This window comes from Pteropus alecto, unplaced genomic scaffold (genome assembly GCF_000325575.1).
Source record: "Pteropus alecto unplaced genomic scaffold, ASM32557v1 scaffold21, whole genome shotgun sequence".
Classification (NCBI taxonomy): Eukaryota; Metazoa; Chordata; class Mammalia; order Chiroptera; family Pteropodidae; genus Pteropus; species Pteropus alecto.
In genome coordinates this window covers 13189977-13216813 of record NW_006436282.1, presented here as the reverse complement: position 1 = coordinate 13216813, position 26837 = coordinate 13189977, and the positions used below count along the sequence as shown (strand labels likewise).

Below are 26837 nucleotides of genomic sequence, written 5' to 3'. Positions count from 1 at the left end.
TTTCCCACATGTGGCCTAATATGGTTGCTTGAATTACATTTTCTGTTTAATTCTTGCTTCCCTCCCAGAACTCTTATACAATAAGAGTTACAAAGGTCTTATTAGACTAAGGAACTCTGGCCTGATATGGTTCCCAAGGGAACAACATCCCTGAAAAAGAATACTCCATGTAACAGTATGACATAGTGACTGCTTTCTTCCCAAACAAAAAGCATATGGGACTCCAATAATAGACCACCTCCAAGAGGGATATTGCACACACGGGCTTTGACTAAAGTAAATATAATAACTTGTCAAGCATGTTTGGGGGAGCTGTAGATTTTCCCTGGACAAACCTGGGATATCAATTAACTGGAGAAAATATCATGGGCTAATACAATGCAACCTCAGAGTGTCACTGAAGAGTGATGTGCCACCAAAACACAGGATGTTATCCCAAAACATCACCTCAGTCATACGTTTGTTTGGAGATGGGTTGTAGCCTTAACATAATAAAAGCAGAAGGTTAAACGTGGATTTCTCTCATTGCAACTTGGAATTCCAAAAGCTAACTCGGATTTTGTTGTTGTTTTTTTTTTTTCCTCTAAAGAGCAAGTCAGATATTTGTACATGAAAATAAAAAAAAATTACAGAAACTTTTAATATTATGTTGACTTTATATGCAACCCTTTACAAAGATGTCAAAACGCCATAGCATGAAGATTGTTGCAAAAGATTTTATCAGTGCAATGAATGAGATTGCAATTTTATTTTAGGGGCTATCGGCAACAGTTGCATACTTGCTCTAATTAAGAAGGTAAGCTACTATTCTGTTCACACTGATATACTTTTAACATAAATTTTAAGTACAGAATACCAGAACAAGAACAAAAAGAATGTACAAGGAAATAAATTTTTTTAACTAGCTTATTGGCAGCAACTGGTAACATAACAAAGAGATATTTCATTTGCTTATCTGTATTCACAGAAGAGGAAAAAATGTGGGAAAATATGCACTTTAAATGATGTATAACATTCATTTAAGGTTGCATCTGCTTCTCAGAGCACCGTGGGAATGATAGCAAAAGATGTCACAGACTTTACTCAAGAGGTTATCTTTGTTTCCCAGAGAGAGCTTCTGTGATACTCTCCCACCTTCTCACAGGAAGTAAACCTCTACTAAAATGAGAAAAAGGTTTCTTCTCAGAGGTGATATTGGCAGCAGCACACTGGGTGCTCACACAGGCTTTGACTAAAGTGAAGGAATTTGGGAATACTGTCATTATGGGATTTCAGACCCCTGTAGTTTCATATCAAAACTAAGTGGCTCCATTCCCTATGACAGAGTATTGATTTTCTGCACCTACCATGTGCCAAGCCCTGTGCTAGGGATTTTTTGGATGGTAACCTATTCCTCATAGGCACCTTCCGGCTATCATTATGCTCATGTCACGGATGAAGAAACTGAGTCATTTCCCCAATTCTGGTTCCTAGCGGGATCAGCAATAAAACTTTTAAACTGATCAAGGCTTTACGATCTGTTGTCAGGCCCTCCTGCAGAAGCTACACACCACTCTGCAGCCATTATTGAAGGATAAGGGAACCTTTAAAAAAGTAGTTTGGAGAAGGGGGAAGCTTTAGAGAAGTAGGTCCTGAGGTTTATAGAAAAGTATCAAAGTATATACCACTGGGAGCTAGCTGACCTGGTCATGAGAAGGAAGTAGAGGTTGTGGTGATACTGTAGATGTGAGGATCTTAAGTCGTGAAGTCAAACTCTAAGGAAGCAAGGAAAGTCCTGAATCCACCTAGTTCACTAGGTATAGTGAGTTCTTCCCACAGAGACTAACTGGTACAGTATCATATCATAGAACTTGAGGGATTAGGGTGTTGCTTAGTTTATTTCTTTTGATTACAGATAAACTGGCACAGCATTTATATAGTCTTCCAATGCCTAGACTCACAAATGACTTAAAAAGACCTGAAAAAACTATTTCTCTCAAATTATCTTCTTTGACTATAACATTCCTCAATTTGGCTTTTTGATGGGAGCAGTCTATCAGTTCCAGGTTAAAGTTTCTTAATAAGAATCTGGAGCTGTATTCTACACTGCTTAAAAGACTGCTGACAGAGTTGAAAGCCAAAGAAACAGGTGGCGAGAGGTAGCATTTTGCTCAGACAATGAAGAGTCCTGACTAGTATTCTTGCAAGGCTGGCAGGTGACCCCACCTTAGCATTGTAGTGAACTCACGTGTATTTTCACACAAAACTGGGATTTTTCCAGGAAGCAGTTTTGAAACTGATCCAGCCCTAAACTTAGTGCTGTGCTGAGATGCCAACATTTCACATCTTAAAACATGGGGAAGATGGTTTTAATTTAAAAAATTTTCAGAACCAGAAACTGTTGCTGTTCATTAGATCAAATGGAAATATTAAATGTATAAATGGATATCACTTGACATTCACAGAACAATGAATGAATAACAATTAAGTTAGATTAACAGTGTTAGGTGTACAAAGATGTCCTATACCACCCAAGTTTGCATGTTATTCAGGTGCACAGAAAAGTAGAGAACTAATTGTAATGATGTATAATCATTGCTATAATTATAGTAGGGTTAAAACACTTCAATGGCGCAGAGCAGGGTGTCAATTTTAAACCAGGCTTTGATGGGTAATTACCATTTCACCAAAAAGAGCATGATGTTGGGAAGAGGAATATGACTGAGCCAGGTGTTGGGGCAGGAGCAGCCTACTCATATTTTAGTAATGACTTTCACATTATAATTACTTTTCTCACCATCCTAGCAATTGGAAGCCTATCTTATGGATAACATCTGCAATTTAATGAATAAAATACACATAAACTGAAAAATTATATGTCTTTCAATAGAGCTATTTATTTTGCTATAGAAATAAAAAAGTTATTAGTTTCAATCAAAATATTCAGAATGCTGTACACAATGGACACCGACAAAAATTAGAAAAATGGCAATGGCAAATGTTACAGGGATTTAGAATGGTAAAAACCATCACAAATTGCTGGTGGAACTGTAGACTGGTATAACTATTCTGGTGAACGACTCAGCACTATAAACAAAATAATTACACTACATACTGTGAGGGTTCAGAATGAATCACTATAAGCTATGCCTCTGTGGTAAACAGATTGTTTTGAGCGAAAGGCAAGTTTAGCCTAAGGCTCAAGAGATGCTTCTGCCCCTCCCTTAAGTACCTAGAAGAACTTGAATTAGGGGTCTTGCCCATAATAAATTATCTGAGATAACATGTTTTGACAGACCTATAGGGCAGACAAACTTCTATTTACTAAGTATCTGCTCTTGTGATCATCCTGCAATGACCCTTTGATGTCCCAAGGTGCATTACCTCATCCCTAGCTCAGGATACCTTACATACCCATGGTCCCTTTTTATCTCTGAACCTCCTTGCATGTGGGGTTTCTGACTTTTATGTATATGGGGTTCCCATACATACGTATGTATTAAATTTGTTTATTTTCTCTTGCTAATCAGTCTCAGGTCTATTTGATTATTAGACCAGCGAGAAGAACCTTGAGGGTAGAAGAAAGTTTGTTCCTCCCCACAACACCATGACTCACCAATTCTTCTGCAGGGAACTATACCTTCAAGAAATTCTCTGACTAAGTTTGTAGGGTGATGTCTTTCTGTATATATTGAAAAATTGAGGCAACCGAGTCACCCACTAGAAAATGGATAGGTAAAATGGAACAGTTCTCACCATAGATTGTTATGGTGATTAAAAGCAAACTGTTTGTTATATGCATCATAATGACATGATAGCATCTAAAAGCACATACTTAGTGATAAAAATAAGAAATGGAATAAGTTTTAAAACACCATGCCATTTATACCCACTAAAATTCATGAGTACAAAGTAAAAAATGCATAACCCAAGATTATTTTACTATAAAATGGTTTGGAGGCAAAAAATTTATTTGACAAGGCTTCTTTTTCATTTAAAAGGCACTGATGTTTTGTTAAAGGTCTTGCTTTACTATATTGACTCATGTTATTCCTAGTAAATGATTCTTTTGTCATAGCAACCTCCTTTCCCCCAGGGTGGGGAAAGCGTTTTATTTGCTGCCATCTAAAACCATAACCATACACCCCCTCAGAAAGGAGCATAACATTTATAACAAATGTCACAACAACTATTATGAAACAATAGGCAGATGAGTCATGTGAGACTGGGGTAAAACAGTGACATTTCAGATGATTTAAGAGGACCTAACCTTATTATTAGAATCCTTTTTAAAAATTGTTTGTATCTGCTGGAAAAATTATTTAAAAAAAAGCACACCAGAGCCAGCCACTAATTTTCAACTCGAAATAAACCAGCTGCTTGGCTACTGTTAAAATAGCTATCAAATAAATCTACTGAATCTAAAATAATGGTGTTGATATTCATGGAAACATATTCGAACCCACAAAGCCCACAGTATCAACAATAAAGTAACTAGATAGGTGAAGACATCTCTGACTGGAGTTGGAAATAGATACTCCTGAGGTTTCAGCTCCCCAACCAAGTTTACAAAGGAGGAAAGCAAGTAGCTCCAACAATCTGAGTTCGAGACTGAACATATACGTAAGAAATAGAAGAAATGGAACAGAAGTGGTCAGAGCAGATGGAGACTCACTCTCACATAAGATTTGCTGGCTCGAAGACAAAAATGCTAATGAGTTTTCCTTATTAGGGAGTCAGTATTGACAACAACAACAAAAAATGAACTTGCTTGCACTTGCAATTTACCGTCTGCCTTACAAACACGCTTCCTCACAACAGGCTGTCCGGGTCAGCATTACCACCTTCCTCTAGATAAGCAATCTGAGGTTCAGGACAAGTTTAACGACTTAACCAATGAACAAAGTAGTTGGTTTTGGAGCCAGTTCCCTGTGGAGGCTTCTGAATGGAGGACCCACACATTTGAATTCACTGTGCTATTTCCTTAACCTGTACTTATAAGGAAATTTTCCTCCTACTAATGCCTTAATCTCTATCTAAATTATGCAGGACTTGGGAATTACAAGATAGGAAATTTTCTTTTCACCTAAGCCTCAAGATCAGCCTAAGAGTCAGCCTTACTTTCCTATTTCCTGTGTAGCAGAAGAGTGTAGAATCCCATTCATTTACAAGGGCTCTGAAAGAATTAGGTGATGTGCTTTTCTACTTGTAAGTCACAGAATAAAGAATTCATTCAAACGTATACTGTCATACTGTTTTAAAATGAAAACTCATCTGTGTTAGTTAAGCAAAGATGGTAGAATTAACCCATTTTACAAATGGTGAACTATGCTACTAATTTGGTTTTTGAAAGTGTAGTTAATGATGTAAAATTTTCATACCCCCCAAAGTATTTACTGATATCAAATCAGACGCTATTATTAATCTTTAGAAGATATCTATAAAAATCATACTCAATTCAAAATGATTGTTAATCAAGAATTGACTAAAAATATTTTTTTCCCTCTTTTCTTTAGTTTAAGTGGAAGCACTTAATGTTACAAAACGAGGATATGAATTTGCTGGCAGTTTTAGTCTGACTTCTGCTGTCTCCTCCTCTCTCCAGTATGAATTAAACTGCAGACCTCTGTAAATGCAATGCAGCAGAAAACCACATGTTAGCCATCAGGGCTGAATTTTTTGTTCTGGGCCATGGAGAGGCTACCCATCAGTGCATAAAGGTCTGCCCACCTGGCCTTTTGGATCATAGTTCAGGCACACAATTAATTCATTATGAGCTAAGTCACTGCTTGCTTTTGAACTAGTCTTTCCAGCTTTGGAGGTGAATGTCCTGTCATTGACCTGAAGAAATACCTCTACTCTTTCAAACTCCATTAAATCACATTTCCTTCTGTTTTTTTGTTTTTTCTTTTTTTTTTAATGGTGGGGTGGAAGGAAAGATTTGTAGTGACAGAATATGTTCAACAATTAACTGAAAAGCTAGGGCATCCAAACATATATTTGTGACAGTAAAGCTTTTAGGGATATAAAATAGATTAAAACAATATAAGCAAATCCCTTTAATTGACATTCTTCATTATATATATTTTGAAATTTGAAAATATTTTCAGATAGAGTCTTTAAAGACACAATCTGAGGCACTGAATTTAATTTAACGGATCATAAAAAGCTTAAAGTAAAGAGAAAATCTCAGTTTCCATTTATTTCCAATATTGCGAATATATATTTCTTGGTTGTTCCTTTATGTTGTACTAAGTACTGTATGTGTATATACATATGTATTTATAATAAATGAAATATGTATCATCCTCTTTAGTAACAAACCATGTCACCTTCCCACTTCCTCTCTCCTGAGAGGTAACTCCGTGCTAAATTTTGTGTTACTCTTTTGCCTTTTTAAAATCTACTTATACTACATTTTTTCCCTATCAAAATACTGTGCTGCTGTTTCTGAACCTACAACATACTATCATGCTTTTTGCATCAACAATGAATTTCTAAGAATCATACATGTTGTTGAATATAGTTTAGTGTGTTATTTCCATTTTCCAAGTGTATAAAATTCATCCAGAGCCAATTAGTGTTTCTGCTGTTACTGAGAGTCACACTCTTCAAACTGAGAAATGGAAATCTAAAGTGTTTAAGAAATATTTGTGATCAAGTTGTTCTTTTCCGGGAAATTGCCTACAGAGTCACATAAAACTATCAACATGGAGACATAATTGCACTAATAGAAATACAATACCTATAAACAATAGTCCAAGAATCTCGCTTACATCTACGGCAACAAATATATGTGAAGTATTTATTCCATCAGGTATTGTGTTTTAGAAAGCATAATGAGAAAGAGAAAAAGAGACAACAGTATAGAAGGAAAAAGAAACAGAGGAAGAATCTAGAGATAATGTAGAGCCCTGACTTGGTATTCTTCAAATAGCTGAAAGATGGTTATAAGGAAGATGGCATCTATCTATTCTGCTCATCTTTCTTGAAAAATTGAGGGAACTCTTTGAAATCTAGAATGAAGGTGTATTCCCCTATACAGAATTTATATTTGCTTTTCCCAGAACCCTAGGAGAACTACAAATATGGGGCACTTTAAACCAAATAAAGGTTTGAGGTTACATAAATTTGGACTACAACTCCACGCAAGGACTAGCTTCTGGTTACAACTTCTCAGAGAGATTCTGCCTTGCTTTGGTCAGCACCAAGACACCTCTGCGGGTGTAGGGGAGCGAAATGTCAATGTACCATAGATATGGGCCCTTGGGATCCCAGCATAAGATTTGGAGAGTCTCCTATTAAATTATCCTTTTTGGTCAGTACTCTGCTTTGCCTTCTATCTCCTGAGATCCGTGAGGCTCTGAAAACCAAAACTAAAAACTCAAGTAACTAAAAGTTGGCAGAGCAAAAGTGACTTAATTGCCTTCAGTCCTTTGCTTATCAAGGATAACCTCCGGGTTTCTGCTTTCGATTATATTTTGGCCTGATAATTTTATGATCTATAAATAATTTATTATTAATGTGTGTGCATATGTGTATGTGAGTGTGTGTGTATGAAATTATAGAGACATTGATTGTGGCATAAGGTACAGGAAACATTTCTATCAGTCAAGCTCCCTGTCTCAAATCAACTGAGTTTCCTCAGGAGATAGTGAAGTGAGTTCCTTGTTAAGCAGAAGAGTTCTAGAAGAAGTTTGATTACATATTACATATAGGAAAATTACATATCAGGAAAGCTATACAAGTGATAGCTATACAAATTACATATCAGGAAAGCTATACAAGTGATCCAAGAATCAGAAATTTGATCAGTCTCTTTCAGTCCCAAAGTACCATGACTCTTTAAAATAAGGGGAAAAGCATGTCACCATTACAAATGAGAAGTTATTGCACAAGCTTTCCCTGAATGATTGGAAGGCATTATAATGACAGAAAAATAAAACTGAAAATTTCAGTCAATTGATGGTGACTTCAAAACAGCTGATTCCATAGGAGAGGCTATTTCCAGTCTGTTGCCTTTGCTTACCCTAATACGGAAACTAGATAGACAAATTCTTGCTGACTCTTAATTTACTTTCCTCTATTCTTATATCACTGGTTTCAATAAATCATGTATTCAAAAACAAATGTTATTAAGTTGACTGCATACAATCAGAAAAAATTATCACGTGTTACTTTAGACCAATTTCCTTTAATATTTCATTCTTTAAGGACAAAGTCCCTATCTTATTCATCTTTATATCCCCATTGCCAGGCAAAATAACTGGCACATAGTAAGTCCTCAATAAATGTTTGCTTAGTGGAGCACTATGTTCCTCAACTATAATACTCCAATCATTATTATTTTTTCATGATACTTAAGGTCAAATGGACAAAACCTACCTTGCTCCATTGTTCTTCTGTAAGGTTTGCATGAGATTGTTTTTACATACTGATGGGTCTACTCCCATTGGATTAATCAAGAACCAAGCAGAAAGACTACTGAGTTGCATGACTTCTGGTCAGTGTGTACTCAGCATCACTAAAAGTGGGTTTTTTTTTTTGTATTATATTTCAATATTTTCAAATCCAATTATCATCCAAACTTGTAAATAAGATCAAGTTTACTCAATTCCACTCATTATCAACCTACAAGAAAAATAACTAAGAACAGGTGGCTTTAAACTTCAAATTCAGAAATATCACTTTGTGTTAGAAAATTAATTGAGGAGGATCTGATTTTTAAAAGAACCAAAATAATTAGTCTTACCTCAGCATGAGGAGTAGGTGGCAAAACCGAAGTCTCATTTTCAGTAACATTTCCAGTAGGCCCATTGTTTGGTGAACTGGGACCAGACCCTGGAGAACTGCTACTGACTGAGGATTCTGAAAAATATTGTGAAGTACAAATATATTCATGAAAAACATCCAAAGGTGAACTTTATTACAATCTAAATAATATACAGCATTGAACACTGTTTTTACCTCCTAACTGAATGACAAATGCCATTTCACTAAATAAAAAGAAATGTGAACATTTTAGAAACATTTCACCTAAGTTTGTGGCCTTATCCCTTTTTTCTTTCCCTTCATTCAATATTGTGACATCAACTATCATCTTTAGGCAGAATATGCTCATGAAAGTTATATTTCTGCCCTATACCTCTCATAAATGCCAGCCTGAATCTCTTTGGAATTCTGGATATTTTCAATTTCCTTTTACATGTGTATCAAATTCACTGTTTGCCAGTATTAAAAGTGCCCTGCTTATCTCTATTTGTCACTATCCTTAGAGTCATTCTCACTTCCTTCTTTACCCAAAATCTAATTAGGTACTAGGTCATTTCATTTTGTTCTTTACATTATCTCACATTTACTTCTGACTACAATTATTTCAGTTTAAGTCCTCAACCTCAGTATTCTTTCGTAGACTATAGCAAAAGTCTCCTAATATTTCTGAGTTGCTACAGTACTCTCTCAAAACTACGCTTTAAACTGTTGCCAAGAAGATGGATCATAGTGAGACAAATTTCACCACGTTCCTGTTGACCAATAAAGATCTGATGCTGTAAAACAGTTTTAAAGTTTATTTGGAATCTAAAAAAATTCAAATCTGGGCGATATGGATTCCAGAGAAGACCTAAACTGTGCTCTGGAGAAAACAAAGATTGCCAGAGCTTATAAAGGCAAAAACCACAAGCTGAAATAAAAGAAACTTTTCCCATTGGCTTCTTAACATGGTGTGATGGTTGGTTCAGAAGGATTTGGACAGGTCCAGGTGATGAAACTCTGAGATAAGGGGCAAGTCCAGGATGTATTTCTAGGGTGACACGAAAGTCCAAGAGTCCAAACCTCATCTGAGTGCAGGTGGGTGTAAGTCTGACTGCCCTAATGAACTCCAAACTCCATTTTAGGGCTCCCTAATATTAGTACTCCACTTTAAAGATTTCGGTTCCATTCTTCTCCTTCAACATGGAGCCTAACACGATTTCCAACTATTTATTGCCCTTTCTGTGTTTTGCACAGATTTAAATCACCTATTCTCCATAAGTGCCATTTCCCCATTTTATGCTTTTTTATCCACCTCTTCCTTTTCCATTTTCCACCTCTTCCATTTCAGGTCCCATCCCACTTCTAAGCTCAAAGCCTGGCTCATGTATCATCTGTTCTCCAGTGAATGGGAACTCCCAATCTGCAGGCAATAGTTCCCTCCCCTAGAACACCTATAAGTTTCAACTTTCTACTATAAATATTTCCCTACTCAGAAGTGCCATGCCAATGGCAAGAACATGGGATTGGTGTCAGAATTTTGATCCTGCCACCCACTAGCTGTGGGATTTCATCAAGTCATTGGTATCATAAAATTCTTAAAAGCATCTTCTCACTATTTTTCTGTCTATAGATCCTGCATGTATTTTGATTAATCTGCTTTTATCTTTGCCTCTTTCTTGGTTACTTTTCTTTTAATGATGAGAATACACATTTAAAAAAATTCTTCTAGGGCCTTCCATTCCCCCTAGACTCCTAATTCTTGTCTTTTTTGTATGACTAAGTACTGATTTCTCATTAATGTTTCATTTCCATCTTAAAAAAATAAGAATGAAAAAATGCTTATCTTAAACATTCTGTCTTGTCGATTTAAAAACATACTATTTTCATTATTTTATGTGATATTCAGACATATTTCCCTATGTAGAAATCTCTGTGATAAGCACTAGAATTCAAGTCAATAAATACTGTAACAGGATTCTTCAACATAACACTGGAAAAAGTCTGGAAAGGGAGGTAGCAGCTGATTTTCTGAGAACACTGAGAAAATCTCAGAAAAGAAATGCTATTGCAACTGGGGCTTGAATAAGAGTGGTTTATGACATGGCAATGGAGAAGCGGGGAGTGGAAGAGAACACACTGAAGGCACAGGGATGCCCCAAGGCTTAGAATTTTAAAATAACATGGTAGGGAGAGGGGCAGAAACCTTTCAAATTTGAAAAAGAGGAAGATGGCCAGTGGTTCCCATGACAACTATTGGTAGGAGAGAGGTGGCATGGGTTTGACAAAAGCAGACATTAAACCTCTGAAATGGGGAAGAGAGATATAGAGGTGAGAGAAGAAAAGCAATAGTAATTTAACTGCTATGATCCTACGATGGTCTCTGACTAGATTGCAAAAATCATCAGTATTAAGATCCAAACAGAGCTCATTCAAATTACATGAAAGCTGGCAGAGAAAGGACGAAGGTAGGTGAAGAAAGCTGTATGTCTGGTAGTTTACATCCTCTAAAGACATTTAGAATAAGTGTATCCAACCATTTAAAAATATCTACCAAATCCCCACAAATCCCAGCTCACTGACTAGAAGTGTGCATCTATTAAATGCACAAGCCTCTCTTGCTATATATACATTATTTCCTCAGATGAAATGGGGAGTCATTATCTCACAAAATTAGGAAGAGGAAAACATGATATTTCAAAAGTAGAGAAACGAATAAAACTCCAGCAAATCATAACCTTTATAAATGAGAATTAATCATTACTCAGATATGTATTGAGCTAAATTCTACTGCAATTTGGTAAGAAAGAAAATATAACTGTGGAGAAAAAGTTATGATCAAGAAAAGAGATTAATAATAAAACAAAAGAAAATTGGGATAAATAAATATGACCTTAGATAATGAGATTTTAAAGCAAAAAAAAAAAAAAGGCAATGTATATGGTTTTCTATTTACTTCAAGTTTTTCTATTATGAGGGAGCTTCCTTGCTCCAATTAGAAAAATCAACTATATCTATTTATATTAGACAAATAATATGTATATTATCCTTTTCATTCATTAAAACAGATTCGTTCCCCAACTTTCCACCTCCACCAAGAATCTCTGTTATGAAACCTTACTTAAGATTTTTACTTACATACGAATATGTTTCTTGCAAAAAACGTCTATAACTCTGAATTTAGAATTCAAGTAGTCTAAGATAGTGATTATTTTTGGTATTGGAAAATAAATATAAACTCTAATAAAATAATTTTTGTTTACTGATTTAATATTTCTTATCCCTTAAGGAAACATTTCCCACTAATACTCTTCTTCAGATAAACATAATAATTTGCTAGGATTGAACAGGAGACTAAACATTTTCCCCCTCTAAATAACCTGTCAGACTAATAAGCTGCATTAGTATTATATACTTCTCCACCTCTGCTTCCACAATCTTCTCCATATTGGCTCCCAAATCTAGATACTATCATTGCCAGAGGAGATATAGAAAACAAATAATTTTTTAAAATCTCCTAAGGATAAGATCTGATCTTGGAGAAATAATATATCACCTGACTAATTGGTATAAGCACAATTTTCCTTGAGAATAGAGAAAAATGGCTGCAGATTATCACTTTTTTTATTGATACAACCAAAGGAAATGATCAGCTACAATGCATAGTTCTAAGTAGGCATTCAATAAACAGTAGTCAGTATTATTGTTTTGGCTAGCCTTTTTAGTTCTCGGATCCCTAGGTCTTCTCTAATTTCAGACCAAGTACAATTGGGGCTAGGAGCTTTGTAAGACATCAGGTTGAATTTCCTAACCTGTTCACCCCACTACTAACCAAGCAGCTAAAAAAATATGAACTCTTCCATTTGAGACTAGTGAAAATGACAGATTCTTTCCCTTCATAAAAGGCAATATATCCCCCTCCTGCCATAAGTCCCAGCTCACTAGTAAACACATAAAGTCATTTATGAGTTCTGTAAATTTGTTGAAAAGTCAAGGTTTTGCTGTTCTATGTAGTTTAATTTTCCCAGATGTATTTTGTACATTTATGTCTGAGTATGGGGGAAGTGTTCTTCTTGGACCTCCCTCTGCTCATTTCTCATCAAATTTCATTAAAAGTTATATTTTCCTGGTTGGCATTCCCAAAATGGACTGCCCATTTCTGAAAATATTAAGGTGAGCTTTGGCATTCCTTAGTTATGCCTAGATTGACACAAAGTTCTGTTTTTCATTCATTTCCTGTTTAACACAGTTGGCGAATGCATGGCAAGGTTTACTGAACTACTTGTGAGTTTTCAATATAATTTCCTTTCAAGAAATATTTCTCCTCAAAATAACTTTTAATATGCAACAGGCATCTTTATTCTAAACTATTTTTTTCATTACTACTACCAGCATTTTTTAGTGTTATGTCTGCCCAGTCCTCAATTACCTGTCACCTCAAACATACGCTTCTTGAATGAAGTGACATTTCCATCCTTCCGCCTGAGTAAGGGGCTGCTTCTCCTCTCTGCCACTTTCTGTTTTAACCTGGACCGCACCTTCAAGTTGGGCTCAGAGGCTGGGGATTGAGACAAAGAAAATAGATAAAAATTAAAAATAGAGAGCCAATTGCTCTTGTGTATAAAAAACGGCTCACTCTTCTCTTGGTCCCTTCTTATCTCAAATTAAAACCCAAAGCGTGTAAATAAGGCATTAACTCTAAATTAAGTAAATGACAAATGTAGTAATTATTTTTATGAAATGTACAAAATGCTTTTCTACTTCTCTAAATGCAAAATGGAAAAGGAGTGAAAATATGTTTTATACTTATTTTATCTAGCAGAATTGAGATTGTTAATGGGAAGTTTAATCACTAAATATGTTTTGGTCAGAGTAAGATTTATTATACTTCATTTCAGTCCTTTTAATTCTCTCAAGGGTGAAACTCAATAACCACAAAAACAGTACCCTAATGTGTTTTTAGAGACTGTGGGCTGACTACTGGTAATAAGAGGAATCTCGGTAGCATATAGTTCACGTCTTAATTCTGACTTCTGGAATATTTGTCAGTAGTTTCTAACCTGAAAATCTGGGGAAATATACTCAGCATAATTACATCAAAACAAATGGAATCACTATTAGTAAACTTTTCTATACAATGAATGTACGGTCAACTAGAAAAGAAGGTTGGCCAAGTCTTAGAATTGGAAGTTGCGAGTTAGGTTATATGTTCCAAAATAAAATGCACATTATTCATACATATGTTGTTTTTTCTTTGGTTAAACTATTCTAAATAGTGATGCTCTTCAAAGAGACATTATTTATTAGGTTTTTAAGTAATTATATTTTAGAGGAATGGAAACATTGGGTTGAGTTTCTGTGTAGTAGAAGTCAATGACAATGATGATGATGATGGTGGCAGTGGTGTTGATGTTTATGGAAAGGATGTTTCCGAAAATAGCTAACATTTATATGGCGATTTCTACTTTCCACTACTGTTCCAAACACTTTGTTAATATTACCTTGTTTAACCATAAAAAATCTATATAGGTAGATTCTATTTATACCTTGATTACATCAATAAGAAAACTCAAACACAGAGAGGGTAAGTAACTTGCCCAAGGTCATATAGGTATAAAGGGATGAAGGCAGGATCTGTACCCAGGTAGTCTAGTTCAAGTCTAGTCTTCTAAACACTGAAAATATTGCTCCACCACCTTTCCTTACATATGGACACCATAACAATTATAAAACATTATTAAAGCATTACTAATCATCTATATCAGATATGATGATAAAATGTAGCTAGAATTTTTGATCAATAAAAATGATTTCTTTGAAGGAATTTTATATTTTGCCAGACGACAAAAAGTGTAAAAAGTAGAACTTAAAATTATTTATTTATTTATTTATTTATTTATTCATTCATTTATTTATTTATTTATTGCTTTTAGACATCAAATATCTATACCTTAGTTTTCTGTTTATTCTTTTCTTTTTCCCTTCCCTGCAGCGTTACCTTGGACTGAGACTTCTTGCGTCCTAGGTTTTCTTGGAACTGGCTAAGTCAATAGGAATTTGAAAAGAAATATTCAGTTACCGAAAATAAAATGAGTTAATTTTTTCAATTTGTACAACTGATTTAATTGATGAAAATACAAAAATGAAAATGCAAAAGCAAAAATGAAAAAGCAAAAATGGAGTCCTAAAAATATTGTAAAAGTAGGAGATGGGAGGGGGTGGAGGATGGGAAGCAATCAAGATCCAGAACAAAACTCTCAATGACATAGTGCCTGAAATGGGCTACTTCCTGGGCCTCCCACTTTGAGGCAAAGAAGTTACACAGTTTTGGGGAAGAATTAGGATGCTTGCCAGACCTGCCAGGAGTATCGGCCCACTTTATCTTAGTGGAGAAGTCTGAGTCTGGATTAATAGCATCCAACTCACCCAGGATTAAAGGGAGAAAATAGTACTATATTAATTTACTTAAACTTTTCCTCCTCTGAATATTTATTTTAAAATTCCTTTAAAAACACCAATTTTTGCCTCTAAAAAGCTACAGGTTAATAAATATATTCATCTAAAACAAAGAAAGGAAAAAACAAGGAATCTCTAACAATATTGGTATCTGCTGTCACCTTGCTTTATTACACTAAGATTAAAATCACAGATTCTGACTTTTATCTAGGCAGGATTTTATGATGAAACCTAATGGATTAAATATTACAGATTGGCTGTCCAGAGGGAATAGATATATTGATTAATCACTTCAAAAGGGGGAGTAGAAAAGGCACTTCGTTTTCAGTGGGAAGATGTGGAGTTGAGTCCACCTGGTACCACTTCTCTGCTATGGGATTTTCATGAGACTCTAGTGCATACTGAACCTGACTCTTCATTTGTGAAACATGAAAGTCTAACATCTTCTTTATTTCATAGAGCTGTGACTACCTGATTAGATACCGGAGAATAATTGTGAAGATCTGGGTGAATGCAAAAGAAAAGAAAAAGTTCAGAGAATTTTAATTATCGCTACTACTGTTGTGGCTGGCACAGTTAGCAATGACAGAGCCAGTTGTGGGGCCTCAATTTCCTGATTCTCAGTCCAGTTTGCCTCTCTCTCCTGAAGCTTTGCACCAGCTGGGGTCGAGAGTCCACAATCAAGAAAAAAATGTGCCAATAACTTGGAAAAACAGCAGATGCCATTTAAACATTCTACATGAAAGCTAGAATTCATCAGCTTTTCAAAAAAAAAAAAAGTGACTTTTCAGGTTGGCCGATAGCCATCATTTTTATGTTTGTCTATTTAGGAATGGGCTGGATACACAGCTCTTAAATTTCTCTCCGTGGTCAACATAAAAAAATGAACACCAGATTAGGAATGAGAACTAGGTTCTGATTGTGTATCTGTCAGCTACTAAAATCAATAATCTTGAATAACTCATAGCCTCACTCACTGAATTTCTGTTCATTCATGCCAATGAGCTTGAGTTATACCTTTGTAGAGTATGTCAATAGGTGTGCATTTCAATATCTGCTCCATGTATTAGCTATTTGACTTTGGATGCATTACTTTATATCTATAAACTCAGTTTCTCATATTAAAATTGGGGATAGTTTTTTTTGTTTGTTTGTTTGTTTTTGTTTGCTTCCATTTGTCCCAACAAATTCCATTTTATTTCTTTCTTTTGATCCCATGGAAGCTGAATCCTGGGGTTACATTACTCCGATATTTTGCGGGTGAGATTTCTCAACCTCCCGGTAGGACTGGCTAGTGATCAAAGGATTAAGGAGGGAGGGACCAGGGTGTTCTGTGCTCTCTGTGCTACAGTGCTGCATCATGGGTTACAGTTTTGTCTCTTCCTGTTTCATCTCCCTCCAGAAGCCCTCTGCTCCATGGCTCCAGCTTTCCCAGTACGCTGGGAACACTATCTCCTCTCCTTGCTTCTTCAGCCCTAGGGGTGAGAATGGCTTCCTGTTGTTGCTATTTTCTGGGTACCTCAACATCCCTTAGTAATTGTAAGTAGTCCCTTTATAAAAGTCTAGGACCCATATTGTGTAGGTTCTATTTCTTGCCAAAACTCTGATTAACACAGTCCTACACATTTTGAAAAGTTATTATAGAATCAAATGAAATAATGTCTAGTAGAAGATAAATTGGTGGCTCTCAACCAGCTAAAATTTTGACACCAAGGGACATTTGGCAATGATTGGAGATATTTTTGATTGTCAGTATGAGGAGTTGCTACTGGAGTTTAGTGAATAGGAATATTTCTAAATACCATACAATGCACGGTACAGTCCTCGCAACAAAGAATTATCTAGACTCAAAAGCTCAATATTGCTAAGTGTGGGGCCAGCAATCAGTAAATGGTAGTTGTTAACAATTGTACAGCAATGGGACAGCCAAAGGAGATAATAATATCTGTTAGAGATTCTAAAAGAGGATGCAAAAGAGAGTAAGGGAAGACAGGAAAGATGATCAGAAATCAGAGAGTGCTATAAGTAGCTTGAAAATATTAAATATTTCAATGCATTTTATACTTAGAAATGTTTTAAAACATTTTTAATACCACAGTTGTTTTTAAAGAAAGAAAAGTTAGTCAACTTCTATTGGTTATGGAGATATGCAGAAAGACAAAATTTCTCAATTTGGGGAAGGGTAATATTTGAGGCATTGTCATAATTTTTCCTTTATCAATTGAGGACATAGTTTTTTCAGAACTAGAAGTTACTGATATTCTAGGAAGTTCAACATGAATTTATTTCCTCAAAATAACCTACGTGCAGCTTTTCTAAGTAAAGTTCCATATCCATGGAACTAAAAAACTTTCACCTGTATTACTGGTTTTGAGTCACCAGAGACATTAGAATGTCAGTGGTGAGGGCGAAGGGTGGAATGATAGATAACCATCATTTAGTCCTTGCAATGCTTTATAAATTCACTCATAACATTTTAGAAGCCCACACACCAAAGCTCAGCATGATATATACCCAAGCAGTAAAATTAATAACCTATTGTGCTGACTCAGTGTGTAGTGTGAGTTAATTCCATTTTTTAATGCTCTGGCCTCCCTAAAGTCTGAAGATTTTCATTCCAGGGACTTACTAATGGAATGCAAATTCTCAAGAGCCTAGAAAGAGATCACTAACTGGGGAGACATTTTACTTGTATTTGAATGTATTTCATGCCTTGTTGCACTAATTGCCTTTCTATCTTTACCCCACACCCATCACTCTCTACATCTCAATTAATCACAGAAAGAGAAGCAAGCTTTTTGGTGCCTGTGCCTATCTAAATGCATTTGTCTGCTGAGCTGGAAACCTTGCATGAAAAATTGATTATCATTATTTAAATGAAACAATATTAAAATAAAGAGGACAGAACTAAAACCTTTTTCTCTTTTTACTTAAAAGAAAAAAGTAATAGGAAACAGAAAACATGTAAAGAATGCTTCATAAGCCAAATGTATTGGAAATCTTTCTTCTCATACTGATCAATCTCCACGGTGCAGAATGAACTTAGGTATGATGGGGTATGAGAATAAACAAAAGTAATGTAATAGTAAAGATAGGTAGCAGAAGCACAGGTTTAAAAATTTGGATTCCAAGGCACATTAAGTGACAAGGCCCAGACTCATCATTTTACTAAGAGATTGGTGTATGTATGAGTGTCATTTTCACACATGTACACACACACACCACACACAGACAAGGAAACTATCTTTTGTAGAAGCAAGCAGTTCTCTGACACAGACAGACCAGACTCAGATTTTAATGCTAACTTTTCATGAATTAACTGCAACTCTGGGTGAGATGCTTGATTTCTGTGAATATTTTATCTATTATAAGGCAGTAACAATGCCAACCAAGCATTGTGATGGAAGATTAAAGGGGTGGAATAAAGTTCCTAACTCAGCCGGCTGCCTGTCAAAAAAACATAAACGAAAACAGAAAAACCAAAAGTTGTTCAATAGGTAGAAATTGAATAGATGAATGTTTAATGTAGTCCACATATAAGATTAAGAAACATATTAAAATAAAACAAAACAAATAAAATAAAAAGGTAAGAAGAGGAATAGAAGGTTACAACTGGTCTACTCCCTTTGCCTAGTGCAGTGTTATGTATAACAGCAAAAATAACACTAGTCCTTTTCTGATCTTTTACTCAGTATATCTAAAATATTTTTTGGTTAATAATTGACTTTACATATTTTCCTCGCTTTTTTAACTTGTCTGTTTATAATTTGTGCTTTATTTAGTTTTACGTCAAGTATACCATTATCTACTAAGAATGGTTACCTACTGTGTGCATTTCATCTCTGTTTATTTTAATCCTAAATTGTGAATATTCTTTACACCAACAACTTAAGACAAAAATGTAATTCCACATTGTGGTATATATAGAAATTCTTCATTCTCATTGGATATGATCATAAGGAGAAAAGGAATGTATTCATTGAGTAATGGTTAAAATAATATTATCAAAATCATTATCAATCAAAATTAAGAGCATGGTTATTGTATCTTTATATTAATGAATATTTGAGATATTCAATAATTCCACCTGCAATACACAATTACCCCTGTAATCACAGGTGAAGGTCATGCCTCCATCACAAGCCTCAGATCCCACTGTCTATTCTTTCCTGCTCTACTAGATCTGTTACTTTATCTACCTGGCCTCTTTCTCCTGAATTTTTCCTATCTCCCATGCACAGGGCTACTTTAGGAGCTGCCATATTCTAATACTGTCATTTGGAAACAAATACATACAATCTATCACCCATTTGCTGTATTCTGAATATCCTTTATGAAGATTAGGTTTCCTGGAATAGTTCCTGCCCAAGTCACTTCTCTCTTTTAGGCTAGCACTGTAGTAATTCATGTCATGTGTGGACTCTTCAATCATATAATCATTACAGTTATGAAAAGACACTTTGGGGACATAGTAAATTATCTAATCTAGTTGATCTAAAGATATAGGTTATTCTAATTCAATAATTTCACAATTAGACAAAAGTTATGTGTTTGCAAAATCAGCATTCAGAATAAAACAATAAATCTAAGACAACCTATGGTTTTTCTTGGCTTGGATAATATGAATCTTTACAGTTATAAGTCAGATTTTACATATTTGCTGTTAAGGAATAAAATTTCTAATCTAACTCTTTCTAATTATAACCATTTAATAATATGTAGTGCATATGTAAAAGTTTTAAAACTAATTTCTTTGAGAACTTTAGCTTCTAATAACTAGCCAGATTTATGGTAATATCTGAATGCAATTTTCTGGAGAAATTATAATACTATTCTTTTTGATTCAGTAATACTACTGTAAACATTTATCCAACCTTTTATTGAGAATATATCAATTATGTCTATTTGTTAAAAGAGAATTATTCTTTTTCAGAAGTATATTGATAAAGGTTACTAATGTTACTCAATTTACAGTGTGCTCTTCTGAAAATGTTTATTTAATAACATTTGTTGCTTTCTTCTGGTTATTTAAGTCATATATGTTTAAAATGTTAAAATGTTTCTTTTGTATTTTATATGTAAAAGTATTTGAAAATGAGAATCATATAATATTTATGATTATATCCTGTTTGTTCACTTATTAATATATTTTGAGTCTTTTCCCAGGCACTGCATATTCTTTTAAATGATTCCATTTATTCTGTTTTTGTTTTTTGTTTTTTTCACCAGCCTCAGATCCCTTCTGTGGAGTTGTCTATTCTTCTCTGCTATTCTGGATATCTATCGCTTTACCCACCAAGTCTCTTGACTCTCCTGTATTTCTTCTTCTATCTAGATTCAATTTATGATGACTTCAATTTATGATGAATCTTTTCCTAAGTAGTAAATGAGTGAATGTACAAATTACTATCCAATGTTTTCCTTTTTCTTTTTAAATATGAGGACAAACAGAGGAAATAATTGTTTTGTCAGAATTTTTATGATATTTAAAGTACAAATTACCATTTTTAACAGATATTTTAATCAAACTTTGAGATTCTGGACAGAAACAAATTGTAATAAGCGATGAAATACTACATAGCTATAGTTAAAATTAAAACTTCCTATTTAGTTGGCTCCATTGTTTAATTAAATTCAATTAAAAGCTATTGATTAATTAGAACCAAGGTGAGAAGTTTCATGAAGACTGGGAATGTGTGGGAACCTGTCTAGTTATTTTTCCATTATTTATTTAGCATATACAAGGCCTACTACATAAAATAAACCCATTCATTACTTTTTCAGTGAATGAGTCAATGACTAAGAAAGGGATATATTAAGGTTGAGTTAACTGCCTCAGAGATAGAGAGCCTTTTTCTTCTAGGTATTCACAGTCTAGCAAGAATGAATACTATACTAACTGATCAATGCCACGTGATAGGTATAAGCAGAGTGGTGTGGCTGTAAGGCAGAGATTCACTTGTTTTGAGGGGAAATTCTGGGGTCTGAGTGACACTCTGACAAGCAAAGGTGGGAGGGAAGTGCAGTTCTATGTAGAGGAAACCACTCTGTCCAAGGGAAGATGCTGGCAAATGCAAGAAATGGAGATTAAATATGCTAGCAAGGTGGGGAAGGGACAATGAATGGGAACTAAGGCTTCAAAGATCAATATCAAGCAAAATTTAGCAAAATTATACAATAGTAACAGAGGCTATTCAATCTGTATCTTCAAACTCCCTCTATCTCCTGTCTTTCTTCTCATTACGTAGACAGGCTCAGCTCTTTCTCATTCAAATGAAAGTAAGCCCACCTGAGATATTGATGTTAGATGTTTTGGGCTACTGTCTGCATTTATACATTAATTCACAGTCAAATTTTGTTTTGTTTTTAAAGTAGCCTTACACCTGCCACCACCACTTCCTAACCTCAAACACTGCAATAAGGCTCTAACCCTCACTGTTTCCTGAAATTACTTTAGCACACATAGCACTCAGGACAGTATATATAATAATTAATTTAATGCCTATTCTCAGTACCTAGCAACTATATATTCACGTGGGGTCTCAATAAACAGTTGTTGAATGAATAAATGCATGCTTGCATATATCCATGCATGAATGAATACTTACATTAAAAGGCTAGGTTTCAAATGCTAAGAAGAGAACTAGCTGAACTTCAACTTCTCTAATTTCTAAGAATTTCTTGGTTTTGAATGTATGGCAAGAAGTCTTCTATAGCAGATGTAGAATGGAGGAATGTCATTTTTCTGACAAGTATCAAAAAATACTATGTTTGGGAGTAAAGGAAATCCATATCTCACCAGTCTAGAATACCTTCATATGTTTATTCCTTTATATGTTTTCATTTTTCAAATATACAATATTTTATCCAAGATAAATTTGGAAGATCTACATTTTGAAAATATACCAAAATTTTGAATGATCACTTTAATGAAACAAACTAGATTGGGAGCATGTTTCAGTTTCCTTCAATTCAGTTTCTAAAATACATTTTTTAGTGTAAAGCCTAAGGGTTTATAATAACGTCTTACTTCTGAACGAGCATTTCACAACTTAAATAACATGCTACTTTTAAGGGAGTCTGAATTTACAGATGTATTTCTATCTTTATTTTCAAAATATTCTCTTTAGTTCTGAAAATTTATACTTATAAATAAAAATTCAGAATTAATTACTCAAATCAATATCTTCTTTCAGTATTGAACTAATTCCTGTCTATGCATGAACAAAATTACAGTGTGTATTTTATAGTTTTATCCGTCTCCTCTATTAGATGTGTCTTTTACATTTTAAAATAGAAATGTCACGAATAGTATTATTTGTGGGTATAAATCTTTTTAACATACTTTCTACCCAGACACTTCACAGCAACATGTATAAACACAGGTGTGAACTGGTTTCATGACAGGGAGAGGACCATCTTAGTGGGTGAGATATGCCCCGGGGTAACCCAGTATTCGTAAGGACTCATGCTGAGACAGTATACTCCTCATCCAGAAAATTAATCTCTATCACCTGATAACTCTCTGAGTTTCAGCATAAATCTAACCTTTATTGTAGTTATTTGTGCTCTTAGCATGAACCTCACCTGGTTACATTCAGGAGAATCTGGAGTTGCTTCCAGTTTGGACTCGCCACTAACTGGGTGATTTGGGTAATGTATTATTTTGTGTCTCAATTTTCTTGCCTGAAAATGTAGACAGTATATCCTTTCTTTTGACTTTAAAGAGTTAAGAAGTATTTAATAGAATGATATACAGTAAATAAAGTGGATAACTATCTAATTTTAAATATCATAAAATTTACTTTCTTCACATATATGACTTTCAACTTTTCTCTGTTTATCTGAAAATTTTCAGTTCATTCCAATAAAACTATAAAATTATTCTCTAGCTTGTTTCATTTGTTTTGTTTTCTTACTAGCCCAGTTTATAGCCATCCAAAAGCAGTCACTCAATTTTTTCCTACAAAATATTACTGCAGATTAAGTTTTAAAAAATTCTTTCATAAAGAATCTTCCTATATTTTAAATACCTAAAGAGATGTATATTAGCTCCAATTTTATTCTCTCTATATATTTATCCATGTAAGATAAATTTATTTGGTGCCTATTATGAGCTCTGGGGATATAATACCAAACAACCTATAAATATCTTCAAGGATTTCTAAGCAGAGAATTTTAATTTTTATATAGACATATATGTATAGAGATATGTCTCAGTATATTTGGGCATATATATTTGGCATAAAGAATGTAGCGAATATTTAGGGTAGCCTGGTGGGTGACAGGAAGGCATGAAGAAAAGCTTAAAAGAGGGGAAGCATATATCAGCTGAGCATTTAAAGATAAGAATAAACTATTCGAGCATACACTTTAGGAAGAGCAAGGACTATTTGAAAAACCAGGCTTGTATAAGTGTGAAACAGAATTATTCATGGAACTGCAACTTGTTTGGTACCCTTAGAGTAAAGGGATATGAATGGTGGAGTGAGAAAAATAAAGGAGAAAGTTAGAGAGGGAGAGTGGGAAGAAGTTCATGCATGCCATGAAAGGACTTCAACCTTATACGTGATGGAAAGGGTATTAAATAATTCTTAAGTAGAAGAGTAAGAAGTCTAGATATAAATTTTAAAAAGAAAAGGGGTTGACTGGACAAGGGTATAGTGGAATTAGAGAATGGTTAATAACTGGAATAGGGATTGCACTAAATGAGTACTGAACTACAACAGACAGCATGATGAAAAAGAGAAGGTTTAAAAGCAAGCAATGACAGAATATCTGATGATGTGAGGGAGAACCATTAGTCCAATGTGCCTACAGATTTCTGGATTATGTCACTATGTAGAAGGTGGTTCCATTAGTCTCTAAGTGGCTTTCTGGTCAACCTTGTCATGTACATATATTTATTTAAGGTTTAATTACTACAACTTAGAACTGTTACCTGCTTCAATATATTTTAAGTCTTTAGATGCTGCCACTAGTCTGTTTGGCCCTTTAAAGCCCCTCAAACACTTCTAGTTCCCACAAATCAACAGCACGAATGATAAAAGGTCAGCTGAATTCTGGTCCTCCACCCAGCTCAAATGCCACCGTGCTTCTTATTCTTCTTCTCCTGTCTCTAACATTCCAAGTCATTTGGGTAGGTCTTGTTATTCATTTTCCTCTGCAAGTTTTGATTTTGTTAATTTTATGGTTTTGGAATGTTCTTGGTAATTAATTTCTGCTTCGATGGAATTAATAGCTTTATTATCTTTATCATCAATTTTCTTTAGAATACATCTTTATAAGGAAACACTATTATCTATTTGATGTAAAAAGCAATATTTTGCTTCTGGATTCATGAAGGTCACCCCAGAACCCTTCTCTAAACAGACCTTCAGTTAAACACCCTCTATTTAGCCAACTTTCTCTGGATGATTGTCAAGATAAATAAACCTCAAACAAACTTCAAATAAAATGGTAAAGGGGCAGTAAGTCAAAGTGCCCTGTAGTAAACATCATCCTAATAAAACCTCTAAGAAGTCGAGGTGGGCGGAATAATGTTCCCTACCCAAAAATGTCTATGTTCTACTCCTCAGAATTTATGACTATTATTTTACATGATAAAATGGAAATGAAAGTTGCAGATGGATTTAAGATTGCTAATCAGTTTATTTAAAGATAAAAAGATTATCATAGATTATTCTGGTGGGCCAAATATAATCACAAGAGTCCTTTAAAAATTTGGAAGAGAGGCATAAGAGTGAGTGTTAGAGTGACACAGTGTGAGAAAGACTCAACTAGTCTTTGCTGGTTTTGAAGATGGAATAGGGCCACGAGACAGAAAATTTGAGAAGCCCCCAGAAACTGGAAAAAACAAGGAAATGGAATTGCCCCTGGAGCCTTCAGAAAGGAACGCAGTCTTGCTGACACCTCAATTTTAGCCCAGTGAGACCCATTTTGGATTCTGACCTCCAGTACAGTAAGATAATAAATATGTGTTAGTTTAAGCAATCAAGTTTGTGGTAATTTATTACAGGAGCCATAGGAGCCCAAATACAGCTGTCTAATGAATTCCAAATTTGGCATTGCTTTGGACATCTGAATATTCTCCAATACTGGTTCTGACGAGATCAGGTTTTACTGTGCTATGTTTTTATTGTAGTATTTTTAGGTAAGTAGGATATTAAAGAAAACTATTAATGGTATACGCCCATCACTTAGCAAAAACACCAGGAAAGTAATTTACTTAAAATTGGCATTTACTACTTAAAAATAGTATTTACTATTTCTCAGATTTCATTTTCTATAAAAGATAAAGGTTTTATTAATTTCTTTGCTTATTTGTAAAAAGATCCAAAGGAGAAAAATAAAGACAAAAATATAGTTTTTTCTTTAAAATTTTTCTGTTAAATTTCCATAATGGAGTAAGTTAAGGATCATTTAACCCTAAAATGCTAAAAGTACTTTGTATATATTAAATAACCATAAGCAAGTAGTTTCATAACTGACTCAAGTGGAACCATTTTACCTTTTTAAAAACAGATTCCATTTGAGATATTAAACTATTAAGCCAAATAAAAACTGTGTGATAAGGCCCATTTCTAAGAACAATTTCCTTTTTTAGTACAATGTAAGAAAAAGGAGGGAAGAAATCAGTTTAAACCTCTAATTAGCCACTTTCAAAATGTAGTTAATTAAAATATTTTTGCTTTTACATATGATGTTCACAATACGAGATACAATTCCAGTCTCCTACAACTTAATCAGCTAAATATAAAATGTCACTTTCCATCTGGTAAATCAATTTAACAGACATAATTGTGCCCCACCATAATTCAATGACACCGAGGAAAACCATTGAAATGCTATTTCCTTTTCTTTAGAAGAGAATTATGTACAATTTCAGCATGCTTTGCATTTCTGAAAGTTAAAGTCAATAGGGAGGTATCGCTCTCCTTTACATGAGTTTCCCATGAGAAAATCAACAGCAAAGTATAAAAACTTTTGCTGCTATTCATGAAACACCCCATAATACCAAGTTGGCTTTAACCAGAACATATTATTTGGCAGCTAAAATCTTTAATTAGAGTTGTGGTTTGAACAGATTTTCACTGAATTTATATTCTATAGAGCCTCGGAAAACAACATTGTTTTTCTAACCGGTTTATTCTATTTCAGGTGGTTTAAATGTTCTACGTGAGCTGAGGATGGAAAAAAAGAGAAGATTGCTCATTCTCATTTTATTGGCTTTAATAATGATTTAACATTTCTGATTAAATACTAATAGCAGTTAGAAGAGAAGAAGAATGGGACATTCCTTTCGACAACTATTTACTAAGGACTTGCTCTGTACAAGGTTGTATACTAGATATTATGGAAGAAAAATGCATCTGGAAAGATGATTTCTACTTTAAAAAAGAGAAAGAGCTGGTGAGGAAAAGGTCTTAACCTGGTGATGGGCTGGACAAGAGGAAAGAGACAATGATGGAGCCAACGTGGAATCCAATGACCAAACCCGCATGACTCAGGGAGAGGTAGAAGATGGGAGAGTCAACTTTTAAACCCTGTAAGTTAAAATCATTGCAGGACATCTTCGAAAGGTCAGCCTGGAGTCTACAAAAGGGTTTTACATTAGAGATATGGGTTTAGACCACAAATAAAAGAACTTA

At 34.5% G+C, this 26837-nt stretch overlaps 1 protein-coding gene across 8 annotated transcripts in view; it reads right to left on the bottom strand.

The window, feature by feature from the left end:
* The window catches only part of HDAC9 (histone deacetylase 9), a 298491-nt gene that overhangs the window by 166393 nt on the left and 105261 nt on the right, over positions 1-26837 (bottom strand). For 4 of the 8 annotated variants that reach the window (XM_025046886.1, XM_025046888.1, XM_025046887.1 and 1 more), the window contains exons 5-6: positions 13160-13288; positions 8732-8847 (exon numbers count right to left, since the gene is read on the bottom strand). In XM_025046886.1, coding sequence (XP_024902654.1) covers positions 8732-8847; positions 13160-13288 — 245 coding nt within the window. The remainder of the gene's footprint in view (positions 1-8731; positions 8848-13159; positions 13289-26837) is intronic. The other 4 variants (XM_015589423.1, XM_015589424.2, XM_025046891.1 and 1 more) reach the window with 1 other exon arrangement.